The 22,628-nt window shown below is 34.4% G+C and overlaps 1 protein-coding gene and 1 pseudogene across 2 annotated transcripts; one reads left to right on the top strand and one right to left on the bottom strand.

The window, feature by feature from the left end:
- Positions 1-658: 658 nt before the first annotated feature.
- On the top strand, positions 659-19,074 carry LOC147406305 (uncharacterized; annotated as a pseudogene). Its single transcript, XR_015176386.1, has 5 exons — positions 659-1,442; positions 14,045-14,103; positions 14,341-14,469; positions 16,300-16,435; positions 18,616-19,074. The product of XR_015176386.1 is annotated as an uncharacterized LOC147406305 (transcript).
- A 2,424-nt stretch (positions 19,075-21,498) lies between these two features.
- LOC147406306 (HMG-Y-related protein A-like) lies at positions 21,499-22,401 on the bottom strand. The gene is made up of 2 exons (XM_086434261.1): positions 22,249-22,401; positions 21,499-22,115 (listed from the first exon to the last, which is right to left on the bottom strand). The coding sequence occupies exons 1-2, from the start codon at positions 22,297-22,299 to the stop codon at positions 21,675-21,677; spliced, it is 492 nt and encodes a 163-aa protein (XP_086290387.1). The 5' UTR covers positions 22,300-22,401; the 3' UTR covers positions 21,499-21,674.
- Positions 22,402-22,628: the final 227 nt, after the last annotated feature.

Raw genomic sequence — 22,628 nt, forward strand, 5'->3', positions numbered from 1 at the left:
ACCATGCTAGGGTGGGTTTAAGATTGCAAATTCAATTTTAATATACAACTTGAGATTTGTGTGATTGACCATCTTTTTGAATTATGCTATATAGTCTCTTAAGCATCCGATTAATCTTCAAGGCACGTGCAATCACCTCACTGATTTGCATTGGGTAATTTTTTGGATAAATCCCTAAGAAGGGATTCGAGCTCAAGACGTCTGCCTTGGCTATCTGAGCAACCCTTTTGATTATTGGGATTTGAACAGGTTTCATCTCAAAGTGAGGAGAATATCCACCATAGAATTTATTTCTAGTCAACTTATTCTAATCAACCATGATTCTAGGAACCATCCAAGCAATGTTTCTCGTTTGTTTTACCAATGGCATGACAAACATCTTAGAATGGTCAATTCAACTCTTAGAAGATTAAAATTTTAATAAAATACAAGTACAATATTTTGAGTTTCCTCATGTGTAAGCTAATATAATTCCCTGATTAGACACATACTTTCCTGATCATCAAGAAACTTGCACTAATCCCTAGAAAACCTCAATCGTTAGAAACACAATGTTCAACAACGTTGGACCCTAAAAAAACTCATAAATTCGGGTAGCCACGTAGAGTCGTATTTGACGTCGCTGACTATAATTGTAGAAATCTTACACGAAAACCATCGCTGATCCACGTCAAAACCCACGCGCACATTCTCCTTTACCTTTTTAAACCCACACAATCACACGCGCAACGCAAAACGCAAAAAATGTCCGTTTCGTGCGGAGTCGAATGCGTTGTCTGCTTAGGCGTCGCTCGCTGGGTCTGGAAACGCTGTACCTACGTCGGATCCGACGACAGTGCCACGTGGTCTCTCGCCACCCTCGAAGAATTCGATCCAATCCCTCGAATCTGTCGCGTAATCCTAGCCGTCTATGAGATGACCTTCGAAACCCTAAATTCCCTCCCAACGGTGGATACCGCTTGAACCCAGATTGGGTTGTGAAACGCGTAACATACGAGCAAACCCTAGGCCGTGCCCCACCTTATCTCATCTACATCGATCATCAAAATCAAGAAATCATCTTGGCCGTCCGTGGCCTTAATCTAATCAAAGAGAGCGATTACAAAACTTTGCTAGACAATAGTTTAGGTCTGCAAATGTTCGATAAAGGCTATGTTCATCATGGATTGTTGAAATCTGCGATTTGGTTGTTGAGCGAAGAATCTGAGACGTTGAAGAGTTTGTGGATTGAGAACGGATCGACGTATAAGATGGTGTTTGCGGGTCATTCTTTGGGGTCTGGTGTGGCGGCGTTGCTTTCTGTTGTGGTGGTGAATCATGGAGATTGTATTGGTGGAATCCCTAGGAGTAGTGTACGGTGCTACGCTGTCGCTCCAGCAAGATGTATGTCTCTTAATTTGGCTGTGAAGTATGCTGATGTCATCCACTCTGTTGTCTTACAGGTAAATTAGTTGGAATCTCCTCAACCTCTAATTTCAGTTAATTAATTATAATCTCATCACCATTGCATTTGAATTTGAATTATTGTGTAATTTGATCTACTGTAGTTTAATTGATTTGTTAGGGTTAGAAGGAAGTCTAAGAGATTGACCCATGAAATTGGGTTTATTTAAACACTTATTGACTTTGTCAAACACATTGACCTTGTTCATTGACGATCCTTGGTTCTATACACACATTTTGTCTTGAAAATTAAGAAAAAAGAACTTTCCAATATGATGATGATCAAGAAGTCAAATGTGATGTTGATCGAAATAATGCAGTCAATTTTCCTACATGATGATGGTCAAGAAGTTGAAATTTGAAGGGTTGTTATTGACTTATTGTCTTGTTAAAGAAATGCTCGAAAGGAGGAAACTTGAGACATTCAAATTTGATATCTTTTAGAGATGTTGCCATGTACTTTCAAAGATTAACAACCATTGGATATGATTAGTATTTGGAGTTTTCACCTTAGATAAAAGAATTTGACATTGTTGAGATTGTCAAGGTCATGAAGACAACAAGACCTAATTATAGATCGATGACGTTGCCCATAATCAAGATTGCACGTGTGGTTATCGTATGGTCCTGTATGTTGTTAATTTAGCTTGTGTTGGGAAAATGAAGTCTTAGAAAATAAGGAAATTAGAATTTTGGGATTTTTTAGGCATGAAAAGATCGCTTTCTTTAAGATTCTATTTGTCTCCACTCGTTGACGAGTTTGTTGATACGTTATCGACAAATTAGCCTCTAAGATACAACAAAGCTGCAGTGAGAATTTGTGACTAATAAGCTTGAGAATTCTCCTACGAAACAGTATGTAATCTCTGACTTAACAATTTGAGAAAATCAAACACAGTGTTGAGTTCTTAAAAACTTGAGTTGAATTCTTGAAAAACATGAGTGATTTGGCCAACTTGTCAATCCAATTTATAGAGATTGAAAGGATTCTTAAGTGTCTCTCCATTAAAACACTTGAGCAAATAGATGTGTTTATTCATGAATAGTCTATAAGTATGTCCATTCATGAATAATTAAAAGGTGTATCCATTCATGAAAATCAAAGAGACATGACTCTCCATAAATAACCAACTATTTGCATCTCTTTAAAAAAATTATTAATTAAAAAAATCAAATCTTATAAAATATAAAATCCCAACAATCACCCACTTTGATTGAATAAGTTAATATATATTTAAATATACATTGATAATACCATGAATACAAGAAGGTACCATTCGATTTAAATCTTCAATTAGTGTAAATATTTCAAAGTTCTATTATAGTCATTGATGGTATTGGCTTTAAACCAGATACTCTTTGCAATAGAATCGGAAATACAACACACATTAGACTATCGTGTTTCAACGAGAAATTTCAATATACTTAATACTATTATGGCCATGTGCTACCTCCTAGTTTTATTAACACTCTTGAAGGTAAACCTAGAACTTTCATGAGAAACGACACCATTTCGATGTTCATATAAGTGAAGTTCCACTTTGCATTCCGAATAGTTGGACACATTTCCTTTATAGTCTTAGGCTTTATTAAGAGTTACAATCGACTTCCAATTTCATATTAAATCAATTAGAAGTTTGATGTATGCTATATTATGTACAAGATCATAGATTTATTTTTTTTTTGTTTCTAAGTTGAGCATGTTTACTTGTAATCCTAGTATGGAACACTAGAAGGCAATCAATAAAATTTTGGATACCTTAAAAGAACCATAGACTTTGATTTGTTTTATAATAAATATTTGGTTCTATTAAAAGGATACCCCTGATACTAGTTTGATTACGAGTGCATAAAACAATCATATGGATGGGTATTTACTATTGGTGGAGGTACAATTTCTCGAGCATCAAAGAAACAAACTATATATCACACTCGACAATGGAGTTTGAGTTCATCACCTTTACATCAACAGGTAAGGAGGCAAAATGGATTAGGAACTTACTTTAGACATTAAGTTGTGGCCTAGACAAATGCCATCGATTTCCATTCATTGTAATAGTGAAGTTACTTTATTAAGAGCTTACACTAATATCTACAATGGTAAGTTTTGACATATTAGTCTGAGATGTGAATTTATAAAATAACTGATACAAAATGGGATAATTACTATCAGTTATGGAACGTCAAGTAAAAAATTTGGCAGATCCTCTTACTTGACCTATCAAAAGATTGATAAGAATGACATCAAATGAAATGGTGTTGAAACCTATTACAAAAGGTCACTAATAATGATAACCTAACCTAATATTTTTTTGATAAGTAAAAAAAATTAGGTTAGGTTATCATTAGGAAATGGGTAAAAACAAGTTATTGATATGTGACTACAAGCACTAAATGTGTGAGCCCTTTCTTTGTGACTAGTGTTGTTCGTTACGATATTGGAGGTTAAGTGTAATTCTTAATGAAATCCAAGACCACAAAGGAAATGTATCAAGGTAAAAGGGATGCAAAGTGAAACTTCACATATATGAAAATAGAAGTGGTGTTGCTTCTCATAAGAGTTTTTTAAGTTTATTTTCAAGAGTGTTTATGAAACCCAGAAGTAGCACATGGCCATAATAGTGTTAAGCATATTAGAATTTCTCGCTGAAACAGGATAATGTGATGTGTTGTATTTATGTTTCTATTGCGAAAAGTGTATCTGGTTTAAAGCAAAGACCACCAATGACTTTAATAGAACTTTGAATTATTTACATTAATTGAAGATTTAAATCGAAAAATACTTTTTTGTATTCATGATATTATCAATGTACCTCTGGCTATTATATTATTTTTCAAAATTTATTGAATCAAAGTAGGAAATTGTTGGGATTTTATTTTATAAAACATGTTTTTTAATTAAACAAATTTTTTAAAGAGGTGCAAATAATTGGTTATTTGTGGAGTCATGTCTCTTTGATTGTTGTGAATGGACACATCTTTTGTTCAATGAGTGGATACATCTTTTGGGTTTTCATGATTATTCATGAATGGACATACCTATTGACTATTCATGAATAGACACATCCTTTTGTACAAGTGTTCTTTAGGAATCCCTTCAATCTTTATAAATAGGATTGGCATTTATGCCAAATCAGTCATGTTTTACAACAACTCAATCAAGCATTTTTAATTTTCTCAAACCGTTAAGTCGAAGATTATATATTGTTTCATAAGAGATTTCTCAAGATTGTTGCTTGCAAATTCTCATAGTAGCGTTGTTGTATCCTTGAAGCTAATTTGTTGGAAACCCATCAACAAACTCTTCTACAAGTGAAGACAAATAAATTCTTAAAGATAGTGATCTTTTCACGCCTCAAAGTCCCAATATTCTAGTTTTTTATATTTCTAGGACTCCATTTTCCCAACAACTTGTGTGATCTTAAAGAATACTTGGCCATTAATTTCATGTTTCCAATCAATTTTAAGGTGAATACAATTAATTCGACCATATTTGAGAAGCACCAAAATGAAGTGATCTCTCGGCTTACAAATTGTTTGACCATTTTGTTTGCAAAGTTATTGTTGCCAACTTCATAATACAATAGAGTCATGGAGTATGTGTAAAGAAGGATATATTTGCTTCGATGCAGGTTGGGATCTTGGTGGTCCTATGCGAGAGTTTTTTTTTTTCAAATGTGTAGAAGGTGCCAGAGGGGTTTAAATACTGGTCTGTCATGGTACCACTCTCAAACTTTACCAACTTACTAAATTGCATCTTCATGGAAATGTCATTTTCAAGAAGGGTGGAAGATTAGGTACCTATGTATTAGTAGTAAGGGGTACAATAATATGATAGCTTAAGCAAGGTTAACTACTAATCCTAGGGTTTGTTTTTAGAGGGTCTTTCAACCCGTATAGGGTTGGTTTGCTATGGGGCCAAAATTAGAAAAGACAAGTGAAAATATAAAAATTGAAACAAACACATCTGCATTGGAACCCCTATTACATCTTCAAATTATAATATGAGTCACAAACATGACTCGAAAATATGATTCAAGGTAGACAAACATAAAATTATCTAACAAGGGGAGTGCAAAAACGAGGCAAAATAGTTCTAAAGAGATATGCAGTGCATCCAAATTTGGTTGTATTGCAAACTGAGGCATATACTAGTTGCAAAATAAGCAAAACTTGACCCAAGTATCAAAAACTAATCTTTAAACAAGCCACAATCCTCAACAGTCAAAGGATGAAACAAATTGGTATACTGTATGAAAACTAGAAAGAAAAGAATAAAAGAGGGAGATCGTAGGAGGAGACCATTAGAATTCCAAGAGGGAGATCATGTATTCTTGTGAGCGACACCGCGTAAGGGTATACTTCGTTTAGGAAATAAAGTGAAGCTAGCCCCAAGATTCATTGGAAATTCATAACTCGATCATCCTAAAACAACTTTTGGTGTATCATACCAATTCAGAAAGAGGATTTAAATACTCACCATATAAAATACTAGATTTCATAAAATAAATGCTTTTGTTTCCCGAAAACACAGAAGAGCACTGTTACCCATTTCATTTATTAGAACTCAACAACATGTCATTAGACATCTAAAATTCCTATCCAACTCCTTTCTTATTGAAACTTAATGATCCTAGACTCTATAGAAAGAAGAAGTCTAGAAGTTAGCGAAAATATCTAAAGGATCTATAAACCTTGTTTCTGTATTTAAAATATTTTTACAAACCAGAAAGTATAAAAACAGTTTTGTGTAGTGTTGTTTGGTAATTTGCACAGTAAAATATGGAATAAATAGCTTCGATATTCAAATGTTATAGGTCCAAATCCTAAAAGAAGACTCACAACCCTTAATTGAGTCAAAATATCAAAATCTGATTCGAAATCTGAGTAGGCTAAACGCCTAAAACAAACAATTTTCTGGGTTACATTCTACTGAAAAATAAAAAAATAAAAATTTCAACAAAATTGAAAAAAATATATATAATGAAATAAAGCTTCCAGACACGGAACTATTCCAATTGGTCTCGTGTCGTTTCAATGAGAAATAAATGTTTTGTAAGCGTTTTAGTGTAGACTGTCCAATGAATTCAACAACAAAAGAAATATATATTATTTAACTAGATGATGGTTAAAGTCCTAAAAACACAAAAACATCCATATTCTCCAAACAATATTAAATCCATATAATAAACATGTAATAAAAATAAAAATTCCCCTAAAACCCCGTACATCCATGTCCAAATGTGTGATAAACATAAAAGTTATTCAATAATCCTTAGATCATTCCACTCCAACGATCCGTCATTGACCACGATATCTATAAAAATAAAGGTTGAGTTGCAAGTCCAATAGGATTTATTCCCTAGTGTTATTCTAATGTCACAATTAAAAGCATGATAGACAAGTACAGAAAAATAAAACATGGCATGCATACATTCTTTCTATCAAACTTGATCATACAATGATTTTATTTGATTTATACAATTCAATCTATAACAATCCCGCCCCAACCAAGGGACCTTCCTTGAGGGCTGTAGGGTTTTACACCCATGGTCCTAGTTGCTCATTTAGGGCTTCATGCTAAATAATCATAATAGCTTTTTACTAACAATCAATGCTTCAAGCATATCGACAACATATTCATTCTCAATCAAGCATTAACTTAATTATAGAAATCAACATATTTTTACTCATGCCTTAACATCATCATCTTTATTTTTCTTCACATGCTAACATACTATTCTTTTGCTAGTTTAAAATAATTCAAGAGAGTAAGGTAGAAAGAAGTGCTTGGCCTTTGGAGGAAAAGAATGGTTCTTGAGGGGTTCTTTGGGGAAGATGATACTGGTAGAAAATTTTCAACAAGGCCCTCACAATGGTGCCTACAAATTTTTCATTGCTTCCTTAAAAGGATCTCTTTGATTAATAATACATGACACATATTCCTCCATAAACTCCTAAATAAATTAATACATTATTTTCTCTTTCCAAACACCAACAACTTTCCTATATTAGCTCATACAATCCTGTTGTAACTTCTCAAATCAAATCCACAAAACTAAACAAATTTCTCTAGAAATTTATGACACTTGGATCTTTGCCACATGGCTTCCCTAGAGACCATCAATTCTTGTCTTTTTCTCTCAACCAATGAGGATGAGGCACATGGACAATCTTTTTGACTTACTTTTCGAGCATTAATTAAAAAGGGGAAGGTATTAAAAAATTTGAAATTTCTCCTACCTTTAATAACTCCTATCATTCTTAAAACAGAGAGAGAAATAATTTTCTCCCTTGTAGTTGTCACCAGGAATGCTTAACTTGAATGGTATGAATCTCATTCATGCTCTCTTAAAATATTTTTATGCCCTCTTAATTGATAGCATGTTAAATTTAAAATAATTATCTTCCTTATCCTCTTCTCAAAATGTTTTATTGACTTTTTAAGGTACTCTTTTTTTTTTTTTTGAAAAGTCTTTTTAAGGTACTCTTGACAAGGCCTACAAACTTAAATAGATTTAGTCCATGGGCTTAGCCCACTAACCAAGGAAGAATGGTTTGGGGTTCTACAACCTATGCTTCTAAAAGGGAATTTTGAACTCGAAATTCTAAGGACGTACCTTCTTCCTTGAACAACTAGATATAATTGTTGTTGATTTCGAACTTTAGTTCCCAGGTAGCTTCTTTTGCACTATGATGTTGTCACAAAACTTTGACCAAAGGAATGGTTTTGGTGCATAATATATGTCCCTTGGTGTTGATGATTTGCATTGGCGTTGCCTTGTAGGTCGTATCTTTTTAAATTTGCATGTCCTGGCACTGGATGATGTACCAAAGATTTGGAATACATTTACGTAGCATCAATACATGAAATACATTATGAACTCCAGATAACTGTGGTGGTGAGGCCAAGCAATAAGCAATTTTTCTTCATTCCCTTCCACCAAAAGTATCGCTTTAAGTCTTGATACATTTTGTTCCCTTCTGGATGGATAGCGTGCCTTGATCCATGAGCTTCACTAAGCACATCATCTTTCAACTGCCAATCTTTCGGCACACAAAGTCTATCCAAGAAATGCAAACCACCATCTGAGCACATTGACCAACCCTCGGGTCCACTTTCGTCTGCGCACATCACCTAATGCAGGACATGCAAATTCAAGAGGATGCGATTTATGAGGCATCCCTATGCAAATCATCGACAACAAAGAGCATGTATTACACACCAAGACCATTCCTTTGGTCAAAGTTTTGTGACAACGTCATGGTGCAAAAGAAGTTACCTGAGAATTAAAGTCCGAGATCAACAATATCTTGATTTGTTCAATGAAGAAGGTACGTCGTTAGAATTTTGAGTTCAAACAATTCTTCCTTTGTTAGTAGGCTAAGCCCATTGACTAATTCTATTTAAATTTGTAGGCCCATTTAAGAGTTAAAAGATGACATTTTGAGAAGAAAGTAAAAGATGTAATTATTTTAAATCTAATAGGCTATCAATTAAAGGGATATAGAAGTCTTTTAAGAGAGTAAGAATGGGATTCATACCATTCAAGTTTAGCATGCATGGTGGCAACCACTAAGGAGAATATCTCTCTCTTTTAGGAATATTAGGAGCTATTAAAGGTAGGAGAAATTTCAAAAAATTTAATACCTTCCTATTTTCATTAATGCTCAAAGGTAAATTAAAAAGGTTGTCCATGTGCCTCATCCTCATTGGTTGAGAGAGGAAGACAGCAATTGATGGTCTCTAGGGAAGTCATGTGGCAAAGATTTAAGTGTTATAACATTCTAGAGAAATGTGTTTTACTTATTAGATTTGATTTGGGAAGTTACAAAGGGTTGTATGTAATTTAGGAAAGTTGTTGATTTTTTAACAGAGAGAATAAAATATTAATTTATTTATGGAGGAAAATGTGTCACATGTTATTAATCAAAGAGATCATGTTAAGGAAGAAATGGAGAATTCTTAGGCACCATTATGAGGACCTTGTTGAAAATTCTCCACTATTGTCATCTTCCCCCCAAGAACCATTATTTTCCTCCAAAGGTCAAGTTCTTCTTTCTACCTATTTTCTTCTCATTTTTCATTATTGTATGCCACTAACCATCACAAATTTGAATTTCTAACGAGAAGAACCAAAGAGGGGTTGCAATATGACGATATGTCTAGGCAAACTGGTCATCTACCAAACACAAGTAGGTTTTTATTCCCTTGTATTATTTTAAAGTAGCGAAGAATAGTACGTTAGCATGTGAAGAAAAATAAATATGATGATGTTAAGGTATGAGTAAAAATATATTGATTTTTATGATTAGGCTAATGCTTGATTGAGAATGAATATGTTGTCGAATGCTTGAAACATTGATTGTTTTTTTATCGATAAAGATAAATTTATTAATAATCAAAGAAAACGAGGGGTTCGAGGGGGCCACCCCAAAACAAAGGAAAGTGACACAACAAAGAAGAAACGTGAGCAACAAGCTATTCTCACGGCAAAGAACAAATCCTATCCCATCTCACAACAAAATCTTCAAAGAAAATCCCCTTAAATTCCTTGTAAAGTTTGTTCTAAGAGAACACAAGCGCTAAAATAGATATAACTAATCCTTCCAACATAGAAACTTTCTCCTAAAAAATGCAACTGTTTCTTTCTTTCCAAATACCCTAGCAAATCGCAAATGGTACCAAAATCAAAGAATCTGTTTTGATGACGTGAAGGAGTCTCCCCAAGACAACCAAGACTCCAAAGCCAACTTAATCGAGCGAGGAAAATAACCTACTAAAACGAACAAACACAAGAAATGCGACCAAATGTGGTGAGCCACCTGGCGATGAATGAGTAAGTGATCTGCCATTTCTGCATGAGATCTACATAGACAACACTGATTCGGAGAAATGAAGCATCTTCTAATTAACTAGTCCATAGTTGAGAGTTTCCCCAAGGCCACCAACTAGATAAAGACCGAGATCTTAGAAGGGATCATACCACCCCAGACAAAAGAATGAGGAAATGACGTTGCACTCCTTGGAGCAATGCCATCATACATAAATTTGACCGTGAATTTCCCATCCCTAACACCACCCCACAATCTTCGATCGTCCGAGGAGCCCTCCATATAGCTATTCTCTACCAAAAAAATAATCTCCCTAGAGTTTCCACCTCCCAATCATTAAAAGTTCTTCTAAACTCAAAGTCCCAGTTTGTCACCCCATTTCCGAAGTTTTTGAAAAGAGAGATAACTTGTTCTTTTTCAAAGACAAATAAAAAAAATCCGGAAAAGAATCCTTAAGAGGTCCATCCCCACACCACCAATCCTCCCAAAATCTCACTTTACTCCCACTCTCAACTTTAAATTTCATTCTTTTCTTAAATAACGGAAGTCTTCTTAGGATACCCTTCCATACCCCAACGCACTTCTAGCTGTCCCACTCTCCCACTCATCCCCACTCACCCCATATTTATCCACAACTACTTTCCTCAAAAGACTTTCCCCTTCCTCCCCAAACCTCCAAAGCCACTTTCCCAACAAAGTCGAATTCATAGATCTAAAATTCTGAAATCCCAATCCACCATTCTTCTTTGGCAAACATAACTTCCTCCAACTACCCAATGATGTTTCTTCAATCCATCTTTGTTGTGCCACAATAAATCTCGGCAAATTTTATCCAATTGCACTTCCACACTCCTTGGCAAGGAAAACAACATAAATGAGTAGATAGGAATGCTAGCCAAAGTACTTTTAATGAGAGTAATTTTTTCTCCTTTAGATAAAAGCTTAGCTTTCCAAATACTTAACCTCTTTCTCATCCTTTCAAGCTCCGGCTCCCAAATCTCTTTACTTATTTACCCCATCCCTAAAGGAAGTCCCAAATATGTGGATGGTAGGACCTCCATCTAAAACATTGATTGTTAGTAAAAGGCATTATGATTATTTGGCATGAAGCCCTAAATGAGCAAGTAGGACCATGGGTCCTTGGGTGCAAAGCCCTCGAGGAAGGTCTCTTGCTTGGGACGAGATTGTTGGAGACCAAATTTGTGTGAGTCGAATAAAATAATTTTATGAACATGTTTGCTAGAAAGAACGTATGCATGCCATGTTTTTTTTTTTTTTTTTTTTTTTGTACTTGTCTATCATGCCTAATTGCAGTATTCAAATAATGTTATGTAATAAATCCTATTGAGCTTATAGCTCGACCTTTATTTTTCCAGCTACCATGGTTAATAACAGATCGTTGGATTGGAATGAGCTAGGGATTATTGAAGTGTAATGAATTACTTTTATGTTTATCTCACATTTGGACATGGGTGTATGGGGTCTTAAGGGAATTTTAATTTTTATTACATGTTTCGGTTGGAAATCCATTTCCTTTTCTGGTAGGTTGAAGATTCTTTGGAGGTTAATATCCTTTGCAATTTGTTGAGGTTTGTGGAAAGAAAGGAATTCACTCACGTTTGATGGCAAGGACAATAACTTACAAGAGCTTTTTTTCAACATATTGGGTTTGTTATTCATTTGGTGTAAACAGTTGAAGGATTTTAAAGGTTTTTTCTTTGAAGATTTTATGTTTAGATGGGAAAATGTAATTAGGGAGTAATTGTCTTTTGTCTTTCATTCGTTTGTACTTTTTTGGAGGACTTTTTGTCCTCGCATCAATAAATTTTATCTTATAATTAATATATATATATATATATATATATATGGGAAATGTTCAGCACCCAACCATTTACCCAACCATTTGCCCAACATGTTTTGTCCTACACCGTAGAGATCATCCTCACCAAAAATCAGCCCATTCCAAAACTTCTAACCCCACGTTTACAAGTTGAAAAATCGTGGACCGTCCATTTTTGTAAACCATTTGTGATGGGGTTAGAAGTTTTGGAATGAGCTGATTTTTGGTGAGGATGATCTCCTCACCATAGAGATCATCCTCACCAAAAATCAGCCTATTCCAAAACTTCTAACCCATGTAGGACAAAACATGTTGGGCAAATTGTTGGGTAAATGGTTGGGTGCCAAATGGGACCCTATATATATATTGTTTAGAGAATATAGATGTTATTTTGGTGTTTTTAGGACCTTAACCATCATTTAGTCAAATAAAATATATTTCTTTTGTTCTCGAATTCATTGGACAATCTGCACTTAAACGCTTATAAAACACTTATTTCTCATCAAATGACATGAGATCAATTGGAATAGTTCCGTAGATTTGTTTTGGGTTTTTCAGTAGAGTGTTTTTGTTGCTGGTGTTAATGGGGAGCAAGAATACAAAACCCAGAAAATTGTTTTTTAAGTGTTTTAGCCCACTTAGATTTCGAATCAAATACTGATCTTTTGACTCAATTAAGGGTTCTGAGTCTTCTTTTAGAATTTGGACCCATAACATTTGAATATCGAAGCTATTTATTCCATAGTTTTTACTGTGCAAATTACCAAACAACACTACAGAAAACTATTTTTATACCTTCTATTTTGTAAAAATATTTTAAATACTCAAATGAGTTTTTAAATCCTTTTGATAATTTTCCCAACTTCTAGACTTCTTTCTATAGAGTCCAAGATCATTAAGTTTCGATAAGAAGGGAGTCACATAGGAATTTTAGATATTCAGTGACATGTTGTTGAGTTCTAATAATTGAAATATGCAACAGTGTTCTTCTGTGTTTTCGGGAAACAAAGGGTGCATGCTTACTTGGGTTAACAGGGGCTTGGTGGGGCTCAATTAGGATAAGAAGAGTGGGTGCTAGTCTGACAATTAACTGTGGGAAGATTTATTGGTGTGCTAATAATAAAGGAGATGGTTAGGAAAAGTTTTAGAGTTAGGTTTAGGGTATGTTAAATAGTACATAAGCATTAATATCATACGATTAATAAGCTAAAGATAGTTGTATTTGAATATATTAATATTAGATTAAAAAGATTTCCGTTGTATGTCTAGTGTGTGATTATGAGATGGCACATGACAATCGACATGGTAGAGTTTCATAAAATTAAATATAATTATGTCTATAGAATTAGAGTTGGAGGTTAAAGCGGAGGGGCACTTCTGGAGTACTATGTAACAAACCATACCAATCAAATCAGAGAGGAAAATTTTATAAGATGGTAATAAGATCAGCTGATGCTCTACGTAGTTGAATGTTGGGCCATCAAGAAATATCATGTTAATAAATTGAGCGTGTTAGACGTGAGTATGTTGAGATGGATGAGTTGAAAGACTTGAAAAAATAAAATTAGAGAGGAACACATTCTTGAAAATGAATGAGTTTCTATAATAAAAAAAAAAAATAGGAGTAGCTCCAATAAGCAATAAACTAAGAAAAAGTCGACTCAGATGGCTTGGGCATATTCAATGAAGGCCAATTACAATCCTAGTTAGAAAAAAATATTTAAGTTGAAAGTCTTGGAAAAGCAAGAAGAGGAACTAAAAAAATGTGGATGGAGATGGTAAAAGAAGATATGGACTCACTTTCAATAACAAAAGCCTTGGCTTTGGGATAAGGGTTTGTTGTTGTTGTCGTTCTTCTTCTTCTTATTTTGTGTAAGTTCCTCGTACTTCGAAACTAACAATGATACTTTAATGTGATCTCTTCAGGATGACTTCTTACCGAGAACACCTACACCATTGGAAGATATTTTTAAATCAATCTTCTGGTTAGTCTTTTTTATTTATTTGATACTTCTAAGTTCATGCCATGTCTTTTATCTTTTCTTTATCTTTGTGCCTTAATATTCATTTTGAGGTAGCAAAAACAACCCATAGCTCAGTTGGTTTGAGTCGTGGGTTCAAGTCCAGCTTACCCATCAAAAGTAAAAAAAAAAAAAAAAGGACTGCTGTTGTTTCAATTTGAAGGATTCTCTCTTAAGGCTGGATCTTAATGCTTTGGACAGCTTGCCCTGCTTATTATTTTCTGTTTGCATGAGGGATACGTTCATGCCTGGAGGTAGGAAGATTAGAGATCCAAGAAGATTATATGCTCCTGGAAGAATGTATCATATTGTAGAAAGAAAATTTTGCAGGTATCAGAACCTTTAAATTAATTTGGGCTGATATATTACCTCTCAAAGATACTATTACTACACACCATTCTAAAGAAGCTCCTTTTCTTTTAGTTTTTTTTTTTGTTGTTGTTTAAGGCGGGGCACCCCTCCAGATTTTGGTGGAAATTAGAGATACCTCCCTGTGTTTTCAAACTGATGACATACCCTCGACTTCATTCTTGCATGAGAGACTATCATAAAATGATCAGAACGCCCTCATCTTCAATCTCATGAAAAAACCCTGAATTTTTCCCCAATTGTCTTCAATCTCCCCTAAATCCCTATCTTGTTTTGAAGGAATGATGGTTGAAGGAGATAGAATTCTTAGGTTGAAGATATTTCATTGTAAAAGTTAAAGATCATGGGATTTCAAAGGAAAATCAAGGGGTTTTGGAAAAGGTTGAAGACAAGGACATTTCAATCATTTTTTGTTAATATTCCATGGAAGATTGAAGTCAATTGGGTATATCATCAGTTTGAAAATACAAGGTGTATCTAGTTTTTACCATAACCTGGTTCTTCAAAATTTTCCAGCCTTAAATAAATGGTGTGGGCATATAATCTTTAGTAATATAATTTTGTTTTCCAAAAATGTCCCCACAATACATTTAGTCTTACTATCAGGATTTATTTTGTCAAAACCAATAAAATTGTAAACACATGACTCCCATAAAACACATTAGTTAATTTGATGAAATTACAAAAAGATCCTTTTAATCTTCAATATTATAATCAGATAACAGTCTAGTTCAAATTCAAAATTAGCCTAATTAATTATTTTAAGTGTTTGTAATTTATGTGCATTTGCACGTCACCTTCTAGTATTTAATGATAATTTCACTTATGGTGTGATTTAATAATATATTGATGTGTAGCCATTATATTATTAGTTTGGGGCACAAGTTTGGAAAATATTGTTATAATAATATGCTAACTGTTAACCACTAACTCCACCAAGCAAAAAAAAAAGTTTGGAAAATAGTGTTTGACCAACCATGCACTTTTCATTCTTCACAGTTATTTGTGCACACGCCAATTCCTTCCACTTTGAAATACAATTATTATGAACTCTTTTTTTTTCTTTTTTTCTGCTTTTGATCTTGCTGGGTTCCCCATACCCTTTTGAGATGGGACTAATCCCTATGGTCGCACATCCCAATCCCACGGACTTATTATTCAACTCCTAATCATTCATGATTACACCTTACTATTTTGATCCGACAACACTAGAACAAATATTCTGGCTCTGAGTACAAGTAAGTCACTACCCAAAAGAATATTCTTGGTATGGCTCAAAGGTGCTCATTGCTTACTGCTGAATAGTCTATATTGTCTTTAGATAATTACCCCACTAATTTGCGCCACAAAGTAATTTTGATTTGTGAAGTATGCTGCACAATATCATCACAGTAGACATTGCTGGTTTTGTAATAAGCTCAATACATAGCCTTTTTTGGTCCAACATTTTATTTATCTAATCTACAAATCAAATTACCTTGAAAATTTTCTTCTTAAATTCAATAATCTTTTTTAATTATCAATACAAAAAAAAAGTTCAACATATGCTACTTCCATGTGGTTTCCCTCCAAAACAGAAGACGTGGCTCTAGATAGAGTGGAATGGACGAACAGAAAGCATTTAGCTGACCCCAAATCTTTGGAATACAACTTTGATGATGATGATGATGTTGTTATAACCCATCATTTTGTGATATTGTAACTCTGTAGGAATTCCTTTCTAATGCTTTTTTAATACCGAAAAAACTACTTTAGGTGGTTATATTGAATTTTGTGGTTTTTCATTTACAGATGTGGGAGGTTTCCTCCGGAGGTTAGGACCGCTATTCCAGTTGACGGTAGATTTGAACATATAGTTTTATCATGCAATGCCACATCCGATCATACAATTATTTGTATAGAAAGAGAAGCAGAAAAGGCGTTAGAAGTAAGTGCAATATTCTTTCATCACTCTTCTCTTTCTACTGATGATAGATAATCTTGTCTTTCCAATTTTTTAACACTGAATACTTCTATAGTGTAGATTACTTACCTCAAAAATAAATTGGCTTGACCCCCTTATTGTGAAGTATTGGTTGTCCATAAACTCCAAAGTTTCATAAAGTTTATTGAGTAAAGTCTAAAATATTGTGGCTCAAAAAGAAGCTTCTTGTGAACTTCTTGTTGGTTTTCATCCATGTAAATGAATGGAAAATGCTCACTTCACTTTGGATTGGAATTTGGAGGCTAGATTTTACAAATAACTTTTGAGCCGTGCCACACTGACATCCTACAACACTTTCTACGGGACTGTTTGTGCAGAGAACCTTTGATTTTCCTCGATTGTACAACACTCATTTTTTAGGAGAATCATATATGGTTGTGTGTGCATAACACCACGTCAGTGCAGTGCTGGGGGCAGTGTTGTAGGAAGTCAGTAAAGCATTTTTTTTTTTTTTCGTAACTTTTAGGGTTTTTTTTTTTGGTTCATTTCCAGTCTGCATGTCTGAAAATTTCATGTCACCAATTTGCAAGCACTTTGTTCATGCGGTGAGGCAGGGATCTGCTTCATGATCGATCCAAAATAACCCGAAAATAAGAGGATATATGGAGAAATGTAGGGAACACTTGTGAGCAATCTCGGAACAAAAATAGGGATATTCGTATGGTCGAACAAATGCTGGGAAAAATACAAAGATGGCCATCACATTTGTCAAACATATACTAACAGTGGGAAGATCATTACCAACTTCCTCAACAGCTAATTAATGTCAGCAGTTCCAGATACCCTAAGATTGGAGATACACAGTTCTCAGACCCCCTATTGAAATTGAGTTTTATACTGAAATCTCAGTTAATGTTAATTAGCCCTTGGATTGCACTCATGCCTTTCTTTCTGAAAGCACCGCACTTTCAAGGCAGCATTTGGCCTCCTTTCTTCTCTCTTTAACAAACTTCCTTTCAATATCATTTACAAAGAACATGTTGGCAGCTGACAATGCAAATATTGAATGTATGCAGAATTGTACATTAAGATATATAATTTAGTTTTTTTGATGAGTGCAAATTTATTAAAGAGGACCAGAAGTCCACAGAGAAGAGAACAAACAAACTTATCAAAAGGCAAAAGAGGCAAAAAAATCAACAAAAGAAAGAAAAACAAAAACACATGCACAAACAAATCACCCTTTACAAACAATATCCCTTCTGCACATGAGATCTTCAAAGAATACCCCTCTGAACTCTTCGAATTGCTTGCTCCAAAAGATGAGCAGGCCCGAAATGCTTAAAATTACTTCCTTAATTGGAAGCTCCTTCCCTTGGAAGATTCACTCATTCCTTTCTTTCCAAAGTTGTATGAATGTGTTTGGGTATTTTGGGAATATCATGGATTATGAGGAAGTATGAGCATCATGGTCAATAGAAGTATTGGATACTTAACCATGTGATTGTATAATGGGGATTTAATAACAAGAAGATAACCGTTTTAGATGAGAGCATTCTACTTCTTAGTCGATGGAAGCCAACTTAGAGAAAGTCAACTGAGATGGTTTGGGCATGTTCATCAAACGGCGATTACAGCCCCAGTTAGAAAAAATATTGAAGCTAAAGGTGCTAAAAAGAGAGAAGATGACCCAAAACAATGTGGTTAGGGATGATGAAAACAAATGTGAACTCACTTTCAATAATTGAAGACTTGGCTCCGGACATGGTGGAATGGAGGAACATGCTTCATTTATCAGACTTCAAATCTTTGGGATAAGGCTTTGCACTTGTTGTTGGTTAAAATAAAAACACTATGTCAAAATCGATTGTCATTTTGTGGCATGAAAGGAATGTTAGGGTTTTTAAGGCTAAGGAGCGAGAAGACCACAGGATGATCCTTAATTTTTGGTTCTTTTATTCCAACTCCAATTCAGTTTTTATTAAAGCAAAAGTAATCATTTTTGAGAATTTCATGGGGGAGGTGGGATTGGGTTTGTAATCATTTGGGTAGTTCTTGATCTTTGTTTTATCTTATTTTCTTTCTTTTTCTCGTATTCCTTTCCTCAGGTTGGTCATATTGACCTCCCCACTTTTTGATAAAGTATTTTCATTCATAAAAAAGTGTTATTTCATTACTTGCAGAGGATGAGCGAGAACAATACCGAAACCATTACAACAGCTCCAACAGTGCAAAGACTCATGAGGCTACAGACCCTTGAAAAAGAACACAAGCACGCACTTGAACAAGCTGTTAGTTTGAACGTGCCTCACGCCGTGATGCCCGAAGAACCGCCAGAGATCCAAACACAATGACTTCCCAGAATCATGAGAAAGAAGTCTCTCACATGAAAGCAAAACCCAGTGGTGGAAGAACAAACTGGGATGATCTGATTCAAAAATTCTTCCACAGGACTGAATCAGGAGAGTTGCTTCTGAAGAACATTGATGTCCTGGAATGACAGCAGATTCCATTTCCTTGATCCTTACTTCTTTGGGCTTGTACAAATTCCTCCTTTTTGCACTCAAACAGGTACCATTTATATATATAGTAAAGATTGTACACAATTTTGTCACATAAATGAAAGATTTGGGGTCAGCTAACGAATTATATTCCTCCATTCCTCTCTGTCTAGAACCAAGTCTTCTATCATTGAAATTAGTTTTATAGTTTCTTTATCTGTCTCCATCCTGGTTATTTGAGATCAACTAAATGTTATTTTAGGACCTTTATTTGAATATTTCTTCCAATTGGGGTTGTAATAGGCTTTACTTGAACATACATAAACCATAGCATTATTGTAAGATTGTTTTTATAATATAAATGGGTACTTCACATTTTTGAGTTGCAAGTTGTAACACTGGCTTTTACTAAGTCTTGCTCACTCTTCATAATGTTTTAAATGGATGGAGCACCAAACCAATTTTGCTAAAACTTTCATGGCTGATTCTGGACCAAACAATTTAATGGAAGTGTGAAGGGTTCCACATTTCCACTTGAATCTCTTTGTATGCTTACCATGGTTTTAAGACCTCGGGTGAGTTATCCCTTTCTTGGAAGCAATTGGGTGAGAAATTCATTGTGAATCATGCATCAATATCTGAGATGATTTGCCAAATATTTTGAAAATCTAGGCCGAATTTATTATTAAAAGAAAAATAATGCAAGTCAAATTGAATTTGGTGTTGCTTGATATAATATAATTAATTTTTAATGATTTAAATGTTGTGTCTATGTGAAAAAAAAGAAAAAAAAAAAGATTCTAGAGCTTAGCATTTAGGGCTAGCAATAAATTGGTTCAATACCGAATCAGTACCACTCCAATATCGATCCAAATTTTTTTTAAACATGTACCCAATCCAATCGGATTAATGAATAGGTGAACTGAATCCAATCCGATCTAATCTGAACACATGCCTTATTTTCAAATTATTAAATGTTCAAAAAATTTAAAATCATATAAAATTTTAAAAAGTCTACTTTCCAATTATAGATATAAAGGAAATCAAAAAGATAAATGTTTTATCTATATATACTTATATAAAATTAAGAATAATAAAAAAGGGATGGTGGTGTTCAAACTCATTATCTACTCTCATCTAGACTAAATAAGCTCATACAAGTCATCAGATCATTAAAATAAGTTAAAATTTTTGTTATAAGAGGGGGCCTAATCACAATAATCCATCCAGTCATCTTGGACAATGAAATTCCACATGTAACTCAATGGGTGCTTTCTAAGTAAGGACTTGGCTTGGAAGAAGAAAATGAAATACAAAGATTGATTTTTACAATGTTAGTTCTTGATCCAGCTTGAAAGTTCCATGTGAAAGAAAGACAAGTTATCGTGATGAATGATTCATATTGCTCACCCCAAGCCTCTCAGATTGGGATGACTTGGCTGAGTCAATGGTTGAATCTTAAAATCATTGGGGGTGTCTCAAATATGGTGAGTATTTGAGATATCATAATTCTCCCAAAATACCAAAATAACTCCTCACAAACGAGATTGGTGATCCAAACACACAAATACTTTTAATTCCCCATCGTAGTCAAAAGCACTTGGAAAAGCCCATCATCCCCATCCAAAATGACACAGTATGTTTTCAAATGCATTAAATACCCTCATCTTCAACATCTAACTAAAAACCTTTTTCTTTTCCTTTCTCAAAAATCTATTGTTTTCAAACTCTAAAAACTAAAAGCTACAAGATAAATTAAATTACTTTTAATCTTATTCAACCTCAACCTCATCTTGACCTCTTGTAATTGTAAAAAAGTAATCTTTCCATGAAAAATTCCATCAATCTTTGCAAATCCAAATATATTATTTTGTTCTTTGAGGGGTTTTTTGTTAGAAGGTAGCAGCTGTTCTTTGAGAGTTTGAAGTGAATAGAAGCTTAAAGGTTGAAGATGAAGGTAAAATCATATTTATTTATGGGAAGCATTAAAAGCCAATTTTGGAATAAAAATCCTTGTATTTTTTTTCTATAGGAATTTATATTGTTTATTATTTAAAAAAATAAAAAATTTCACTCCATACACTGAAGGTCGACGTGTCATGTAAGGCGGAGGGAGGGTACCCCAAAATTTTGAAATGAGATTTGAAATTTAACCTTTCAAGAGCTTCTATTAACACACCAACATTTACTTATAACACACCAATTCTTTTAAGACTGCAATGATGAACCTCCCTTTCGTGGACTGAATATGATAAAATTCCGGCCTCAATAACCAACAAATTCATGAGTTTGTCACTTTTAATATAAGCAAATTCATTGATTTTAAAAGTGCAAATTAACTATACATGCATGTTTTAGGAATTAAAATGAAGACTTGTACTTGTTTTTGGAAAATTCCAAACAACTTAATTTCAAAAGAATAGTGTTATAACTTTGAGTAAAGGTTGGTGTGGGAGTAGAATTTCTCAAACTTTTTAGTTTTTAGTAATAAACCGGAGATTCACCAAAACTTGAAGGTGTAAGATCAAAATCACCAAAGTAAAATTAGAGAGAAAAAAAAAAAGATCATCCTCAAAGAAACTTAATTAGCTTGTTGCATATAATGTACACACCACACAATCCTCATCCAACTACAAGTCTACAACAACAAAACACAGTTCAAAAAAGCAAAAAACAATTAGAGAATTTTTTTTAAAAAAAAGTGAGAAACTTCCACCATTAATCAACTCTTCTACTCTCTCTCAATCTAAACCTACTGCAGGCTTCACCTTTGGTGGTCTTCCACGGGGTCTTGGTGGCCCTGTACTCTTCACAACTGGTTCAGCTCGAGCCTTCTTTGGTGGACGCCCACGCCCACGACGCACCTCGCCATCCGAACCTACCGCTACTGCTTCTGTAACCTTTGTTTTGGGTGGACCTACAATGGCATCAGATTCTAATGGAACCTTTTGTTTAGGTGGACGACCACGGCCACGTTTCAGAGGAACACTAGGGTTTGGAAGCATGTAATTGTTCTTCACCATCACGAGTTCTCCACTTTCTTTCATCTGATTCAGATGGTCTGATAGAAGGGTTTGGTGGGTTGAAGAAACTTCTCCACATGTGGATTCGATATGCTTTGAGATTGAAGATTTGCTCGATCCGTTCTCTTCGTTTAGAGATGTGATTGCTGCAACTATCATCTGGAATAAAGAAATTAAATGAAATATTAGACAAAAAACCCTAATGAAATGAAATAGATTTGTTTAATTTTGGGGGAAATTTTGTGAATCTTTTGATTTTTTTTTTCAGAAACCCACTTCTTTATTTATTTACCTCTGAGTATTGGGGGAGAGATTGAGGTTTATTAACCTCTTCAGTCGCCATGAGAGTGAAGGAAGGAAGAACACACACAGTGAGAAAAAAAGAGAGAGTGATTTGAGAGAAAATGAGGAAATGTTTGGAGGGATTTAAAAGGAGTATTTGGGATCGCAAGGGAATAAAAAAAAAAGAGTGGATTGAATCGACGGTTGGGAATCTATCATTGGGTTATCAACGGTGAAATTTTATTGAAGATAAAAGGGATCACACGGATCGCTGACGTGGTAAGGGAATATTAGGGTTTTTTTTTTTTAATTCCATTATTTTCAAATAGGTCTTGTTAATGTGTGCCGTAAGGGCACACTTGAAACTGCAATAACTACACTTTGGGAATC

Source organism: Akebia trifoliata, chromosome 3 (assembly GCF_017979445.1).
Source record: "Akebia trifoliata isolate Shusen 1 chromosome 3, ASM1797944v1, whole genome shotgun sequence".
In the NCBI taxonomy this organism is placed as follows: Eukaryota; Viridiplantae; Streptophyta; class Magnoliopsida; order Ranunculales; family Lardizabalaceae; genus Akebia; species Akebia trifoliata.

What these genes read in the sequence shown, in the direction of transcription:
- LOC147406306 (XM_086434261.1), bottom strand. Translation starts at nt 22,299, where the DNA reads ATGGCGACTGAAGAGGTTAATAAACCTCAATCTCTCCCCCAATACTCA. An exon ending in CTCTCCCCCAATACTCAGAG is followed by an intron (nt 22,116 to 22,248) that starts GTAAATAAATAA and finishes TCTTTATTCCAG; the next exon opens with ATGATAGTTGCAGCAATCAC.